General features: G+C 39.1%; 1 protein-coding gene across 1 annotated transcript in view; it reads right to left on the reverse strand.

The window, feature by feature from the left end:
- Positions 1–2,410, reverse strand: part of CAPN2 (calpain 2) — a 42,321-nt gene extending 39,911 nt beyond the window's left edge. Inside the window, exon 1 of the mRNA XM_032215363.1 lies at positions 2,077–2,410. Within this exon, the coding sequence (XP_032071254.1) occupies positions 2,077–2,313 (237 nt within the window). The 5' untranslated portion in view covers positions 2,314–2,410. The remainder of the gene's footprint in view (positions 1–2,076) is intronic.
- Positions 2,411–17,620: the final 15,210 nt, after the last annotated feature.

Here is a 17,620-nt window from a genome sequence, read left to right on the forward strand (position 1 = left end):
GCAATGGGAAACATACTGAGATTTCTAAACCAAATATTCCATTTATTTCAAAAAGACTTATGTCGCAAGCTCCTTCTGCTTTGTGAATAAAGGATGCAAACATGCAATCAGCTGCTTCTACAAAGTAAATGGGTGTAAACTTAATTGATGTAAGAAGATGCACCAATCAATTCATCTAAAGGAGATTAAGGTAAGGTTGGTGAAAAAGAACAGGCAAGGAAATGAAGAAGTGCGGTGAGGTATAGCCCTTCGGATATTTTTGGACTATAGTTCTCATAACCACAATGTGTAAATAGAATATGATGAGTTTCCTATTTCTGATAAATAAAAAAGGAAAGAAGTAGAATTTGAAACATCAGGGCAGAACATCAGGAGAGATTTGTCTAATTGGCTGCACTATTAAGTTTGTTGGACCACCCACTTAATTAACATTCACAATTTTAACTGAGCATGGGATCTATGAAAATTCCAGTCTTACACATCTGGAGAGCACCAGATTAAGAAATGATGACATATCTTCACTCCTAAAGACCCATGAAGGAATAGGTGACAGCATGAATGTAGGTGAAATCCAATACAATTATACAATCTCTGAGTTGTATAATGTGGAAGATAATGCTTGAAAGCATTCAGTAAAGGCACAGAAACTCTCAACATGGGCAAATTTATTCCCAAAAAGATTGGGAATAGATGACAGACCTTTGCTGTCTTATCTGAAAAAGCTATGTAAAACTAAAACTCAAAGTCCTGATAATAGCAGATTTTGTGTAAGCCATCCCAAATTTGTTAGAGACTATCTGAGAGAGAGAATTATAAGAATCTGAGATCTGGAGGATACTAGATTGGAGAAGAACAGCAACAGAATTTAGATTTATATACCACTTCACAGTGTGTTACAGCCCTCTCTAAAAGGTTTACAGAGTCAACATATTGCCCTCAACAATCTGGGTCCTCATTTTACCGACCTTGGAAAATCATAATGAGAGCAAATGCAAATCATTCTTCCCCAATCTAGTATACTCTAGATCTCAGAAGATTCTCATAATCCACTCTCAGCATAATCTCTAACAAATTTGGGAATGGCTTACACAAAGTCTTCTATACACAAGACTTTGAGTTTTACATAGCTTTTTCAAATAAGACAGTGAAGGTCTGTTGGTTTCTTGCTGTAGGCGTTACAAATGTTTCTGGGCAGAAGGGCTTCATACTCTGATGTGCTTTGGGGCAGACTGAGTCACACTGGAAGAATTTTGTAAGAGAGTTGTATTTGTCTATGGAGGCAAAAACAAAATATATCAACAATCTGATAAATAGCACTTTTTCTGACTAACACATTTTACTAAAAGCATATGCCTTTAATAAAATTGATTAGTTGAAAAGGTGCTGACAGATAGACAGTTTTAACTCCAGAACATCCAAAAAACACTGGATATTCTTCCTTTCAACATACTTAAACCTGAATAATAATCATCCCACATTCCAAAGAATCAGGAATATAATACCAATCCTACATCAGCAGGAACAGACAGTGGAACCACTGAAAAATATAAAACTTTTAGCACTCCTCAACATTCAAATTGGCGCATATATTTTGGATCGTTTTAATGGCATTTTAAAATATTTGTAGAATTGCTGTAAGCTCCTCAAAGAGATTGATTATCGGACACCAAGCAAACAAAATAAATACAAAGTGGTGTCGAATTTGCAAAGGCAGTCTTGGCTGGTGGGTTTTTTTTTTTTTTTTGGTTCGGTTTGTCTTCCTAATCGGCTGAAGCCAAGCAATCCCAATGCGGACAAGTAGCGGCACAACTCAACCCTGACCTGATCCGCCAGGGATCAGTGGTGACCTTAGACACCTTCGAGCACGCATTCGGAGATCTGGATGAAAGAACAGATTCGTCCCCCAAAATTAACCGCCCTCTGTCATTCAGGCCCCCTTGTCGTTTTCCTATCCTCCAGAACAGGACAGAAACGGGACGTTAAACTCGTATTTGTTTTCCTTTTCTTCCCTCCCCTCCTCCTTCTCCAGGTAATTCCCTCCTCTCTCCCGTTAGCATCTGCGCGGTGGTCTCCTACCGTCGGCCTCTTCCAGACGATGCCTTTTGTTTTGTGCGAGTTTGGCCCTAGTTCTTCGTAGCCCAGAGAAGGCGCGGCGGCGGGGAAAGACGGGTCTTGAAAGAGCTTGCCCGCCTCCAGACACTCGTTCCTCAGGGTGTGAAAGTCCTGGTTCAAGTACTTCACGGCTTTGGAGTTGGAGCCCAGCCCTTGCGCGATCTGCCTGTCTTTGGCTAATTTAGCGGCAATCCCAGCCATGGTGCAGCTTCACCGCGCAGCGCTCCTCCCGCCTTCCTCTCTGTAGGGAAGCCCCGGCGAGCGGAGGGGGAATCAAAGCCAAACTGGCCGAGGGTGATTCATTTCCAGGAGAGAAAATAACAGCGCCTCTACACCCGGGGTGTGGCTGGTCCGGCCTTCACGGGACAGACTAGAGAAAAGAGGCCGCGAGCCTCCTCCTGCGGTTCCTTATGGGCTCACTGGACGAGCGAGGCTGGCTCGTCTGCATTTTTTAAGGATGCCAACAAAAGGTTGGGATCGAGAGCGCGAAGGTGAACCCGATCTCTGTCCGTTTTCTAAGGTGGAAAGGTGCCCACCCCGGCACCACTCCGTCCTCCAATGATTTTACGCACAAGGGGAGAGAGCACAAATGATTTATTATTTATTCTGCTCTGTATGAAGTTTGCAGGGTATTAAAGCAACATTTTTAAAGAGCATAACTGCAAACATCAGTAGCAGCTATAATAATGACAATAAAATATAATAAACAAGGCAATAGAAAATATAAATACCAGTAAAAGTTAAAAAAATGCTAAAAAAAACCCCAAACCCTGAGAAAATAAAAAGAACATGCTCTGTAAATAGGGCAGGAGCACCATAATTGAAAACACCCTTTTCCTGCCTTGCCATCACTTTTAGAGGCTCCTTTTCAGTTGCATATAAACTGTTCAATTTGATTCCTTGCTCCTGAAATCACTGCTATACTATGCCTTTGGGTCTTCTGAAATTTTAATTATCCAATCATAAGCAAAAACAATGTTTTCAGTAGAATGAATTTCCACTTCTACTTACACCTGCCAGCCAAAATGCTGCTAGTGGTATTGCTAACATGGGCTGAGGAGGAAAACCTAAATTTTTTGAATCCTGGTGCAACTGTGTGTGTGTGTGTGTGTGTGTGTATGTGTGTGTGTGCATGTGTTTGAGAGAGGGGGGAGGGAGGGAGGGAGAGAGGGAGGAAGGAGGGGAAGGGAGAAGAAAAAGAAAGAAGGAAACTATTTAGCAAATAAGTTTAGAAAAACAAATGCTGTTGCTTTAAATCGGAACTGAGCATGCCTGGCTGTGGAATTCTGGGAGTTGAAGTCCACAAGTCTAAAAAAAAATGCCTCACCAGCCATAAACCTTACCGCACGTCACTGCTGCTATGAGATACTGTGCATTTCAACTCAGATATAAGCCTTGGCTTGTGTTGGGACAACATGGTTATACTTTAAAAGCTTGGTTTTCATACTTAAAACTAATGTTCTGGGTTTTGAGAACATCCTGAAGTAAAAAGTAAACCACATCAGCTAGATTTGCACAACATACTAGGCTAAAATGTGATTGGGTTGTTTGTGGTTCAGCTGTGCTGTGTCTATTGGGGTTGATGTTGAAGAAACGTTGACAAAAGTTGAAGAAAAATGAGGAAGAGAGCAGTCAGCGGTAAAATGGATAGATTCATTTACAAGACAAATGAATGCACCACTGAGAGACCTAAAAGGTTGAAAGATCATTCTGGAGAGAAAGTATTCACATAGTCACAAAGAGCTGACACCAAACTTGATGTTAATTAACTAATCCGAGTGCAGTATGGAGTGAATATAAAACTAGCCTAGTCAAAGGCTAAGCCTCCCATGCTACTAAATGAGATATAAAGATGTGCCGTTAGAAGGCACATTCTCATTAGACAGACATTTGATATTACTTTGATATCTCATTAGACAGACATTTGATATTAGCAGTCTTTCCCAGACTGCTACAGGGGCTGCCTGATTGGGCATTGCACAGTCTTTTACATGCGGGCTTAACACTTTTCTGGAAGAATTTAGACTTTTTTTTAAAAAAAGCATATTTAATATTCATTTCAAAGAGTGCTACATCTATCTTTTTTTTAAAAAAAGTATCAATGTTCCGGGATAGAGGTGGCTGCAGAAAAATAAAAATATCAACAGACAAATAAAGAAGCAGGGCTTTGATCATGTGGTCATAAGTACCAGTTTGACTTTTTTTGACTCCTGCACATTTCCTTTCTTTGCTTGATTTAGGCCAGGGCACCAATTTTCCCTGTTTCTGCCAAGGAGTGGGGAGGGGGCTTGTGTGGCCATTCCTTTTACCCTTTTTATTCCTAGAGAGAGCCATTTGGCCTACTTTAACTCTACTTTGTGTAATATCTGGGCTACTGAGGTCTGTTGGCTATAGCCACTTGCTGTCACCACTGAATTCTTCTGGGCAAGATTTTGAAATATATAGGAACCAACCATACTTTTGCCTGATATCTCTTTTAGCTTAAATGCAAGCAGAGAGGTGTGAAGTTGGCCCAAGATCGCCCAGTGCTCCTTGCAACCCCTTCACCGCACCAGTGATCTTTCTTTCCTGCTACTTCTAAAAAGATGAGTAATTGATTAAGCATTAAAGTCAAGTTCAGACATATTCAAGTTGACACGATGGGGAAATGGAGAAGCATAGGATAAGGTCGGAGGGAGATTGCCTGATGTACTAGGAGAGTGCCATCCTACTTTATTTAGTGTTGTTACTTTGCTCTATTATCTGCCAATCAGGCAAAGTTTGGGATTCAGGACTCAGGTTTGCTAGTTTTTAGACAATTGCTAGATCTCTGTTCAGATATAGGTTATAGGCATGAATAAATTCCATGCTGGCAATCTGTCACTTCAGGGCGATTGAAAGCTTCTGTCCTAGGCACCTGTTATTTTTACTCAAACCAGCCTTTCTATACATTAATGATAGCAATTGATGACTCTTTTTCTAGCCTGCAGGTGACACTGCATGGCAGGGGGAACACAGCCAAGGGAATCCACCAATCTTTGTCTTTGACGTATGTCTGAAAAAAACTATAAGGACAGAACCAGCCACCAGCCTTATTATCGAGGCAGAATCGAACTTGGCCGTGGGGCTGTACAAATTATGCCGGCATACCTTTTTGGCAACTGAAGAATGAGAGGAATGCACATTAACACAGTAATGAGGAACAGCCCTGTAACTGTATTTTTCAGAACAAAGTGGAAGCCATAGAATTAATCTCTTTGTTGGAAAGTTAAGTTCATTAAAAATACTGGAAAACTAGTTACTCCAGTAAAAAGGTGTTAAAATCAGAACATATTATTTCACAAATGTAAGATACAATATAGAATAAAATTTGTTATAAAAATGCCCCTCTATTTTTTTGCAAAGATAGATTGAAAGCACATTTAGTTGTTTTTACCATTGTTTATATTCCATCCTCAAGAAAATTCTCATAGCAGTTAAAAAAGAAAGAAACAGCTAAAACAGTCTCACCACAATTCTAAACTAAAACAGGAAAAAGCAAAGCAATTAAGAGATTTTTAAAAAGAAAAATAAACCCTCAGGCAATCATTCTATCCTATCATTTTTAGTCCTTCACTAGCTTTAAAAACAGTCAAAAAATATGCATATAACTGAATAGTTTTTAAAATAAACACCAGGCTTCAGTTCTACCCAGGTTAATTCACTAGATCAGGGGTATCAAATTCAAGGCTTAAATCTGGCCCTTGGGGCCAGCCTGGAAATAGCAAAAGACTGGTCCACGGTGCCTCTGGCAGCCAAAATGGGGCACCGGAGGGGGGCACAAGTAGTCCCCTGCACCCTGCTTTTGGCCTGGACGGCCTCATGCAGCACCCAGCCAGCAAAAATGGGGTGTGGAGCCGGTAGAGTGCTTACTATGTATGTACAATTAGTTGACAAGGTCGGGGCTGCAAAATTGGGATAACCAGTATTCCTTCCTTCCTTCCTTCCTTCCTTCCTTCCTTCCTTCCTTCCTTCCTTCCTTCCTTCCTTCTATGTACTTCCTATGGCAATAAAAAATTAGGTGGCGCAGTGGTTAAATGCAGCACTGCAGGCTACTGCTAGATCAGCAGGTCAGCGGTTCAAATCTCACCGGCTCAGGGTTGACTCAGCCTTCCATCCTTCCGAGGTGGGTAAAATGAGGACCCAGATTGTTGGGGGCAATATGCTGACTCTCTGTAAACCGCTTAGAGAGGCCTGAAAGGCCTATGAAGCGGTATATAAGTCTACTGCTATTGCTATTGCTATTGCTATTAGTCTTGGCAGCACCAAGTTAGATTTTTTCCCTAACTTTTCTCAAGAGCAGAGAAGCTAGCCCTGATTCATTCACATTTTGAGAAGTTAGGCCTGATTCATTCACTTTGCACAACATAGTGATCTATAGTTTTGTTGATGGTGGCTTAATTGCTATAGTTCATACAAAATGGAGCTGTATATTAACCATGATGGACAGATTCACATCATATATTAAGTCACAAACCAGCAAGCTACCATATTTTATTATAGATCATATTGTACAGTCATTTTGTACCCAGTCTACAGGATGGGATTATGTAGCCAAAATGACAGCATTCATGATTAATATTTATGGGGGAAATCTCAAGTTTATAGAAGTCTAATTCAGCCAGAAGTTTTTTTTAAAAAGGTGGACCAATGCAAAAAAAGTAGCGGGGTGCAAACTGAAGGTATACTTAACGGGCATGGAAAGATGGTTGATAGTTGGGAAGAAATTTGGAAAACTAGGTAAAAGGAGAAATTGAATGGAGAATTATAGAGAACAGTGAGAGCCAAACAATGTTCAGTAATGGTCAGAGACATAGAATTGCAGAACTGTAGAAACAATTTTGCTGCTTGTAAATTCAGAGAAATATAATGAAAGCACATTTGCAGAAACCAGACTTGAGAATGCTGCTTGAAACCTTAGATAGCCTTAAGAAGCTCAAAAAATAGTTGGTCTCATTGCTGCAATTATCTTTTTTAGGAACTGCATAAATCTGCAAATACCCTTCTTTCTACTTACAGTAGAAAAGTGCCATTAATATACATAATCTGATTAATTTTCCCCTTCCCTCAATCTTTGTCTTCATAAAGCCCAAGGTACATGCTCCTGTTTTTTTTAATGCAAATGTGCCATTTTTATATTCCAGAGCCGGTAACCCTGACCATCTCACTTTGTGGAATAGCTTTTCTATGGACACTTTTTAACAACATCTAAATATCAAACACATGTGGTATATAAACTGCTCAGATTCAATCCAATAGATGTGTCATTACTAAATGACTAGCTACTAAATTTCTCTTCCTCCCCCCTTCTCAAATTTATCCCCCCACATCTGTCATCTCACAGTTCAGGTGAGCCTGATATAAACACAGATTAATTTACAAAACTTAAAATAAACTAAAAACAAGAGTTTGGAGGGGAGAGGTGGGGTACCTTCTCTATTAGTGTATCAACCACCTCTAGCCAGCAGCTTCCTTCATAACCCCATGCAAGCCAGCATAGCCAGGTTTTAAGGCCTTTCCTGCAGGCAAAACAGAGGAAGTGGTTCTCTCACCTCCTGTGGCAAGATGTTCCAAGAGCAGGAACCATAACAGGAAAGGCTCTTCTGGATCCCACTAGCTGAAATTCCTTGGCTGAAGGATCCCCTTCTGCCAGCATAAGTGGGGAGGGCCAATCCCATTGCGGAAAGATAGTTCCACAGATACCCTGTACCCATGCCATAAAGCAGTGACCCCTAACTTTTTAGGCACCAAGGACCAGTTCTGTGGAGGTGGTTTTTCCATGGGCTAGGTCTTTGTGGTTTAGCACAATGCCTGGATCCTGTCCATGCATGCACAGATGGGACTTTGCTTGCTTCTACAGCCCAGTTCCTGGTGGTGTTGGGGATCCCTGCCATAAAGGACTTTAAAGGTAATAACCAATACCTTGAATTATATCCAGAAGCAATTGGCAAGTCAGTGCAGCTCACTTAACAGTTGTGTTACATGTTGGCATACAGTTACATGTTACATAGAGGCCTACTGCATTTTGGATGAATTTAAAACTCATTCTGCTTATACTAAATGAAGCAGAGCTAATCAGTCTTCCTTTTTGGGCCCTATGGGTGTCTTTTGGAATAGGGCTCAGAAGGGGACAATGACATGAGTCATGACACAAGTCATACTGTTATCATGCAAATGATACTTGCTATTTGTGCCATTTCCTTTATTGGGTGTCTGCATTTGGACTTGTGTGTTGTTATTAACCCCAAAAGCCATTTTCTTCTCTTTATATTGAGACTATTTAGATTGCAACTAGGACAACACGTCCCGTTAAGCCAAAATATGGCTTGTTTGGCTTATGTAAAAGCAACCATTCTGGCTTTTTAAGTGTGGTTTATACATGGGTGTGTTGGGCACATTGAGGTATCTTTGACCACACTCATTCAGAATATAGCTAACCTGGAATGGGCTATTATTATTGATAAAGAATGCCATTATAAATGCTTTATGCAGATAAATAAAATTGCCACAAAATTTCAAAAATAGTGAGAGTGGGATGTACTATTGCTGATTTTGCTGGGGTAGGGAAGGTCTGGAGTATTTTAAAAGCTGATATTGTCAAGAATTCCTACTACAAGCACCTTGTTCATTGTGATTGCACAATTCACTTATAGGCTTGCACAGCTTCCTATTAGCATTACTAGCATAAGATACTCGTGATACATAGTTGTAAATCTGTTGCAGTGAAGGGACTGTACTAATAGCTGATTATAACATGACAACTCAGACAGTGCAAGGGAAAGGAAGGGCGAGGTCACCAAATTCCAATCTTTGTGTGTGTGTGTGTGTGTGTGTGTATAATTTTTCCATGCAACTGCAACATTCTTGGCATTTTTGAATGCCAGTTTTCTTTTTCTAACAGAGAGAGGTTAGCTGTTCTGAAGCAGCTAAAGGCAGAAGTCCCAGAATGACAATGCAGGCAGATGAGGAGTTAGAATTTATTTTTAGTTAAGAAAAAAAATAATGACCATTTATTTCTGTATTGACAGAATGACTTATTAATGTCTGAAAATTATAAGTAAACCACACAGGCTGTGGAAAGCCAAAAACACCAAGATTTGGATTTTTCCTATGCATTTGGAGAGAATTGCAGAAAGATTGTCAACCTGGCAGCTGCAGGAGGGGCAGGGAAACAAGGCTTTGAGATTAAGATACAAGTACAGATTAGGTGAAACCTGGCTCAATAACAATAATTGTGAGAGGGACCTTGGAATCCTAGTAGATGAACACTTAAACATGAGTCAGCAGTGTGCAGCAGCATCCAAAAAAGCTAATACAATCCTTGGTTGTATAAACAGAGGCATAGAATCAAAATCATGTGAAGTATTAGTATCGCTTTATAAAGCCTTAGTAAGACCACACCTGGGATACTACATTTTTGTCACCACATTACAAAAAAGATGTTGAGACTTTGGAAAAAATGCAAAGAAGAGCAACTAAGACAATTAAAGGCCTGGAGACTAAAACATATGAAGAATGGTTGCAGGATTTGGGTTTGGCTAGTCCAGAGAAAAAAAGAATTAGCGGGGACATGATAGCAGTATTCCAGTATTTGAGAGGCTGCCACAAAGAGGAGGAGGTCCTACCCAGAGGTGGGTTGCTAATTTTTTTACTACCAGTTCTGGCGTGTGCGTGACGCTTCTGCACATGCACAGAAGCGTCCAGGCGGGTGGGAAGAGCTTCTCGCCACCGCTATTACGGGTTCACCTAATCCAGACTGAACCGGCAGCAACCCACCTCTGGTCCTATCTTACCAACTGCAATTAGGATCAGCAGTCACTAGGTGACAACTCTGAAGAGTTCCACAACAAGTTGTCCCACGAGACGTTGACCAGGGCAAGTTAGTTTTGGTGAGTTGTCCTAGATCTCTCTGAGAAGCTTTGTATCTGAATTACTTTAGCTTCTCACTCCTATAGCTTTTGCCCTTCTTCCTGACCATCCAGTCAGATGAAAAGGAAGCAGTTAGTGAGGAAACAAATCCAACTTTAATCAAGTTCCCTTCCTTTTTTGTTCTGGATCTTGTTCCTTTCACAAGGCTATTCTTATTTTGATTATTCCTACAGCTTCATTTCTGTCTGCTCTTGACATGTCACAAGTCAGGTTTTTGACTGCTATGAAACATCAGAGATGCTTTAAAGCTTGGGCAACTCTGTTCAGTAAAAAAAAACCTCTTTGTTTGACATAAATGGTAAGTTGCTAATTTTCTGCCATCTTACTTTTCAGTCTAGTTTTCTGAAGAGAAGCCTCTTTAGTTCTGTGGCATTCTGCTGCCAGAAACTGCTGAAGCGCAACCACTGCCAATTTAATATTATTCTGTTCCAACAGGAAATTTAAACCAATTGTTTTTGTTGTTTGTTGCTGACTCATGAAGTCCTTGGAGCTAACCTTGGTTTATTCTCCTGCAAAGAACGGTTTTTAACATTCTGTACTGCATACATGAATAACATTTTAAGCACTTTCTTTTATTTATTTGTGTGTATGTGTAGTTAACTCTTAACATCAGCTCTGTGCTGATGAATATCTGTCCAACGTGATCCATGCCATTTTTTCTGACTGATTAGTCACTGGCCATTCTTCTAGAATCCAGGGCAATGTTTTTTAACCTCAGCAACTTTAAGATGTGTGGACTTCCAGACCCAGCATGCTGACTGGGAAATTCTAGGAACTGAAGTCCACATATCTTAAAATTGCCAAGGTTGAAAAACATGATCTAGGTCACTGCAGTAAAAAAAATGTAATGCATACACATTACCGCCATTTTTTTTATTGCACAATTGGAAATTAGCCTTAGACGGTATATTATTTTGAAGAAAATAAGGTAACAAGAGAGCACAAGATACACTTTTATTAGAAGATTGAATTAAGGCCCAAACTGGAGTTGAGACAGAGGATCACTTCTGTGCCTTATATATTGAAGGTCTTGCTAAAAGAAAACCTATAATTGTTGATAAGTTAATAAGTTAGTTTGAAATGGCATATAAGGAATTAACCAGGGATGCCTAAGCAGCCATTAACCAAACCGCTCCTTATACTTTCTGTACTGCTTGGTCTAGTTTGTTTCAATCTTCCCTAATCTTGTATTGGGTAGATATATTGATCTCCACTTAGATGATTGTCATATTGGATGGAGAATATATGTGTGTGGTTGGGGAAGCTGGTTTGGTGAGTGGACAGGATGAAGTTTATGAAGAATGAGAGATATCAATATCCTGAGCCATCTTGAAAATTAGCACTCAAATGTTAACCATGGCACTAATTAGTTGCAGTGTAATTCTCCTGACAACTCTTAACGGATACTGAAAGTTCCATTCTTTGTCAGATATGACCCAACAGAGCTGCCATCCTTCCTTGATAATTAATGCATCCTCACTTTCTACTGTACCACATTGCCTCTAGGTGGTGCTTGTGCATCATTTTGTTTTACTTTTAGTTGTTACTACTAGCAACAACTAAACAAGATAAGCAGTAAAAGCCAAGATTTGTTGCACATGAAGACTTTGCTTGCACACAGAGAAATCTCTATATAATGGAAAAACACAAACATCTCTAGTTATGAAGTGAAGCCTGCAAGGTTTAGTTTGCTGAATACATCTTCTAGAAAGTCCCTTATATGCTCTGGGAAAGTGTCATGTATGAAAATGTCTTCTGAAAAGCAAGACCATTTCACAACAAAACTTTGTAAGGATGACATTTGATGAAAGCCTTTTTTTTTAATATGTTGATCTAGGCAAGGTGCTTAAAACAGTTCAGAAAACCTGAAAGAATTTTCACCAAGAAACAAGAATAGTAAGAAAATATACTGTGGCAATTGAAGAGCCAATACGGTGATTCAAACATAGAGCTGGGATGAAGGAAGATTTAATTGAACCAACAGAAGAGAACATATGCAGGTCAAGGTGGAATTGTGGAGTCTTGGTACTCTCTGAGTTTGATTATTTGCTTGCAGACATTTTATTACCTAACCAGGTAATCTCTTCAGTTTCAAATCTTTACCCAGTTCATACCTTCAGTTCAAATCTTTATCTGGCTTAACACTATTCATTCTCTTTTAGATTCATAAACCTCACAGCTGAGTTTGATAGAAATTTAAAATTACAATGTAATTTTGCAATGTATCTGAATAAATTTGGATGATCTCTGGATGGCAATATGCAGAAGAAAATGGCAATTCAGATATTAAAATGAGAGAAGGAAACATGCAACTGTAGAGACACTGTTCTGAGATCGTCAAGGAATGTTCATGAGCATCTCCATTATTCAGGGAGAAGACTGATGATATGTTTACGATCCAATTGTTGAAATCTATTATTTTACTAGGATTAAAACTAGATACCAAATTAATGGTGTAATCTGAAGATTGAAAAATTATCTTGGACATCAGAGAAGCTGAGACAGTAAATCTGCAGGCAAGGAGGTTGAATATAGAGTAGGCAGTAGACTGGAAAAATAGAACCTAAAGGAAAGGTAAATGAAAGAAACACTATAATTGAATTTAAAATATTTAGTTTAACCAGCCAACCAATTTTTACAACTAGAGGTTTCTAGCATATAGAAAAATAGCACTGTTAAATTTACAATAACTCAGCTAGTCTAACTTACACAGAGGTGAAAGATACACAATTTTACGTTGCATCTTTTTTCATGGAAGTTGATTCTTGCTAGCACCGTTTATCCTTAGTGATTCTCTATCTTGCCTAACTATTTGAAATGGCAGGGGATTTCTTTTCTGAATTCTGTACATTCAGTTATTTAAATCTGAAAATCGTTCTGTGATTTGCAGGGAATTTGGCAAGCTAAAGTACTGGACTTATAAAAGGGAGAATTAAAATGGAGTTTTGACCAGAAGAAACCTCTGTACAAATGAGTGTAGTCCACTTGCACTTTTTAGAATAGTTATTATTCTGTGTGACAGACAAACTCTGTCTGTAAAAGCTACCTCAGATGTTTCTAGAAATAGGGGGAAAGCTGTTCTGTCCCCCCTTCTCCGATGGTTAAACAGACGACAGGCAAACAACTTAAAAGGAACTCTCTTTATCAGTTCTCAGCTCTGACTGGCTGCGAGCCCAAAAATAACATAAATACAATCTCTGACGAGATAACAGAATACTAAACAAAAACTCTTACAACGCAATGCACTTCTCCAAGTGTATCCTTGAATAAGGGTTACAGAAAACCAAGCACTTTTCCAAGTGTATCTTACATAAACTACGACTGATGATCAATCAATGTTGAACGAACCAAGGAACGTTGATTCCTGCAACTACGGCGTGGCACCATCCGTCCTTTTATCCCCAGAATATCCCCTAACGAGCCCCAGCTGCATAATTAATCTTGCATCCTGAAAAGACTCACAGAAGACGTCTGCTGAGTCACAACAGAAAGCTATTTATAAAATATTTATAACTGCTATTCAAGAAGGAGGCAGAATAGCTGAGAGAACACCCTTAAACAGATTTTATTGCATTGAGATGGTATTCTATGGCAAATATGGTTTTTCCTTTCTTTCTTTCCCACTGATTGCCCCACCCACAGCCCTGCCCCTCCTCCTTTTGTATGCCCTAAATTTCTCTTCTAAATCTACCACACTGTTGTGACAGCAAACTTGTCTTATATTTAATCTTCTTCACTTCATGACTGAGGAAAGTATTTTATTTTAATAATCAATAATAATCATAGGAGATTCTCTATTCCAAAATTAACTTTATTTCTCTCACTGTCTCAGCTATCCCTCAACCATTAACCAATATTCATGATCCACTGAGGCTGGAAACTATGGGAGATACAGTGTAACTATAGATTACTAAGCTACACCTCCAGTAAGGGATCAACTGACAACAGCGTAACGAAGTACCCAAACCAAGTACTTGGGCAAGAGTTATAAACCAGACAAAGAACCTGTTCAGTGACACTTAAGATTGACCTGTTGACAGGGTCACACACTAGAACAGGGATTCCCAACTGGGGGTACTTGCACTTCCTGGGGGTGTGAGATGATATTCCAGGGGTGTGAAAACCTGGGTTTAGAAGTTTTGAAATTATAGTTTATCTGCATAATTATATGCATAAAATTATTTACTTTTGAAAGAGGTGTGATAATATATCAGAAGCATTCTAAGGGTGCAGGGTATAAAAAAGGTTGGGAACCTCTGCACTAGAAAAAGTATGTAGGCAATTCACACACACACCCAAGCCCACACATGAACCAGCATATATACAACCCACAAGTCCACACTAAGGACCAATCCCCTTGTAAAAAGTTTTGAAACACCATTTTTCTCTCTGTAGATAGCCCAAGAACAAACTCCTTTGTTTTGGGGAAATAAACAGATCAACCTCCTCTCCAACAGCAGTGTGTCTTGTCTCTCTGCTTGGAGAAAGGGACCCAGGAAAATTCTTTTAATAATACTTGAAAAACATTCTAGTTCTTGCTTGATTATTTGTACAGGCTGCTAGAAGATGTGTCTATTCACTTCAGCCATGTTTTCATATTTATACATTTAAAGAATATGGAACCATGCTTTAAAAACTTATGTTTATTTTAGTCTGCTTTTCCACTTAACTGCTTAAAGTGATGAGCAAGTTATCTGAACACCATAATCCAGTCATCATTAGAGGACGAGGCTGAATCCAAAACATCCTTAACTAAACTAATTTCTCCTATTTATACATGTTATACAAAGCCAGAAAAGAGGATTACCAGAAAGGTGAACGTTCTTTCTGCATGGAGAATGAACTTAAAGCAATGGGGTAGAACTAGGAGCCATGCAGGACACTCCATCACTCTGATTATTATATTTTCACACACACTCCTTGTAGCCAAATGAGGTAGATCTATAAAATATGAGAAGAAAGGAATCTTGATGTGACTATACAGACTTTTTATTTACAATAAAAACATACATGCACTTATATATCTGGCAGACTGAAAACTTTTTAGCCTACTACTTCCTACTAAAATGGCTGTCTCTTTTAAACAGAGTATGCTGCTTCACTGCTATACAAGGATATGAACAGACTGGCTAAACTAAACCTAGCTAATAAACCATTCAAAAAAAGCTGGATCCACTATCCAGACAATAAAATACAAATGTTTTATTCAAAGACTAAGCTGCAGCTGCCATGTTGGAGTTAAGTATATTGTGTCTTTATGTCCATAAAATGTGTCTTTCCCTAATGACTGAATGAAAAGCCAGATGTTCCCTTTTAGAAACTGACATAACTAAGGTTAGACTTCAGGACCATATTCTAGAGAGCTCTATCTTAGCCATTCAGAAAGTAGATACATAAGGGGACTGAGAGACAAATATATATAATTGTCTGCAGGACATCACAGACAGGACTGGTCAAGATTGAGAGGCTCCCTACCTTTATTATTATTATTGTACAATTGTATCACAGCGGCCAGTTGTTTCGCCGGATTTGGCATTGGTTACTAGTCGGGCCCCACCCAGGGGCCTAGGACGTCATAACGTATTTTCGTAATATGCGTGCAGATCCAAGCAGTGCGGCTTTTTGCATTTGACTGATGGTGATTTTGTCAATTTTTAACTGTTTTAAATGTAATTCCAGTGCTTTTGGAATAGCACCCAGTGTGCCAATTACCACTGGAATTACCACTGCTGGTTTGTGCCATAGTCGTTGAATTTCGATTTTTAAGTCCTGGTATCTTGCGATTTTTTCATGTTCCTTCTCGGCGACCCTGCTATCACCTGGTATTGCGATGTCTATGATTGTGACCTTATTTTTCTCAACCAGTGTGATGTCTGGTGTATTATGCGCCAGTATTTTGTCGGTTTGTATACGGAAATCCCACAAGATCTTGACCATCTGATTTTCGGTGACTTTTTCAGGCTGATGTTCCCACCAGTTTGTTGCTGTTTTAATATTATAATTTTTGCACAAATTCCAATGGATCATTTGTGCTACTGAATTGTGCCGCAATTTATAATCAGTCTGCGCGATTTTTTTACAGCAGCTGAGTATGTGATCAACAGTTTCATCAGCTTCTTTGCAAAGTCTGCATTTGGCATCATCAGAGGATTTTTCGATTTTGGCCTTAATGGCATTTGTGCGGATAGCTTGTTCTTGCGCAGCCAGGATTAGTGACTCTGTTTCTTTCTTTAATGTACCTGTTGTTAGCCATAACCAAGTTTGTTCACTGTCCACTTTATCTTTTATTTTTTCCAGAAATTGGCCATGCAGTGCTTTGTTCTGCCAACTCTCCATTCTTGATTTTATCACATCTTTTCTGTATTCTTGTTTCGTCTGTTGGGCCTTCAGTAGATTTTTGTTCTTTACTTCGATTAATAGATGTTCTTGACTTTCTTTTAAATAATCAGCCAGTGCATGTTTTTCTTCTTCAACTGTTTGCTTCACTTGTAATAATCCTCTGCCACCTGATTTTCGGGGCAGGTACAGTCTATCAGTATCACCACGTGGATGTAAACTGTAGTGCATTGTCATTAGTTTCCTGGTTTTTCGGTCCAAAAGGTCCAAATCAGCTTGTGTCCAGTTAACTATACCAGCTGTGTATCTTATAACTGGTATTGCCCAGGTATTTATGGCCTTGATTGTATTTCCACCATTCAATTTAGATTTCAAAATTTTCCTAACTCTGTTGGTGTACTCTCGCCTGACAATAGTTTTTACTTCTCCATGCTTGATGTTATCCAACTGCAGAATGCCTAAGTATTTGTAGGCTTCATTTTCTTTGCATTTAATTAATTGGCCATTGGGCATTTCAATTCCCTCACATGCAGTGATTTTGCCCCTTTTTATGGATACAGTGGCACATTTTTCCATGCCAAACTGCATTGAAATATCGGTGCTGAATACTCGGACTGTGTTTGTCAATGATTGGATTTCTATTTCTGACTTTCCATAGAGTTTCAAATCATCCATATATAGTAAATGTGAAATTTTTTCAGCTTCTTTGGCTGTTTGGTAGCCTAATTTCATTTTTTTTAAGATTACTGATAGTGGGATCATTGCGATGATGAAGAGAAGAGGTGAAAGTGAATCACCCTGGAAAATTCCTCGCTTGATATTAACTATTCCGTAGATCTCATTCCCTACTGCCAACTAAGTTCTCCATTGTTTCATCGCCTTTTCAGTAAAGGATGTAATATTTTTGCTAATACCAGTTGTTTCTAAGCATTTTATGATCCAACTATGTGGCAGTGAGTCAAATGCCTTTTTGTAATCAATCCAGACCATATTCAAGTTCGTTTTTCTGTTCTTACAATTTTCTAATATCATTTTATCAATTAGAAGCTGATCTTTGGTGCCCCTGCTCCTTCTTTTGTTGCCTTTTTGCTCTACTGGCAAGATGTTGTTTGTTTCCAAATAATCCATCATGTTATCTGCAATAATGCCTGTGAGTAATTTGAAGGTTGTTGGCAAGCATGTTATTGGTCTGTAGTTTTCAGGTGTTGTTCCTTTAGCTGCATCT

The sequence above is a fragment of the Thamnophis elegans genome, chromosome 4 (assembly GCF_009769535.1).
Source record: "Thamnophis elegans isolate rThaEle1 chromosome 4, rThaEle1.pri, whole genome shotgun sequence".
Taxonomy (NCBI): Eukaryota; Metazoa; Chordata; class Lepidosauria; order Squamata; family Colubridae; genus Thamnophis; species Thamnophis elegans.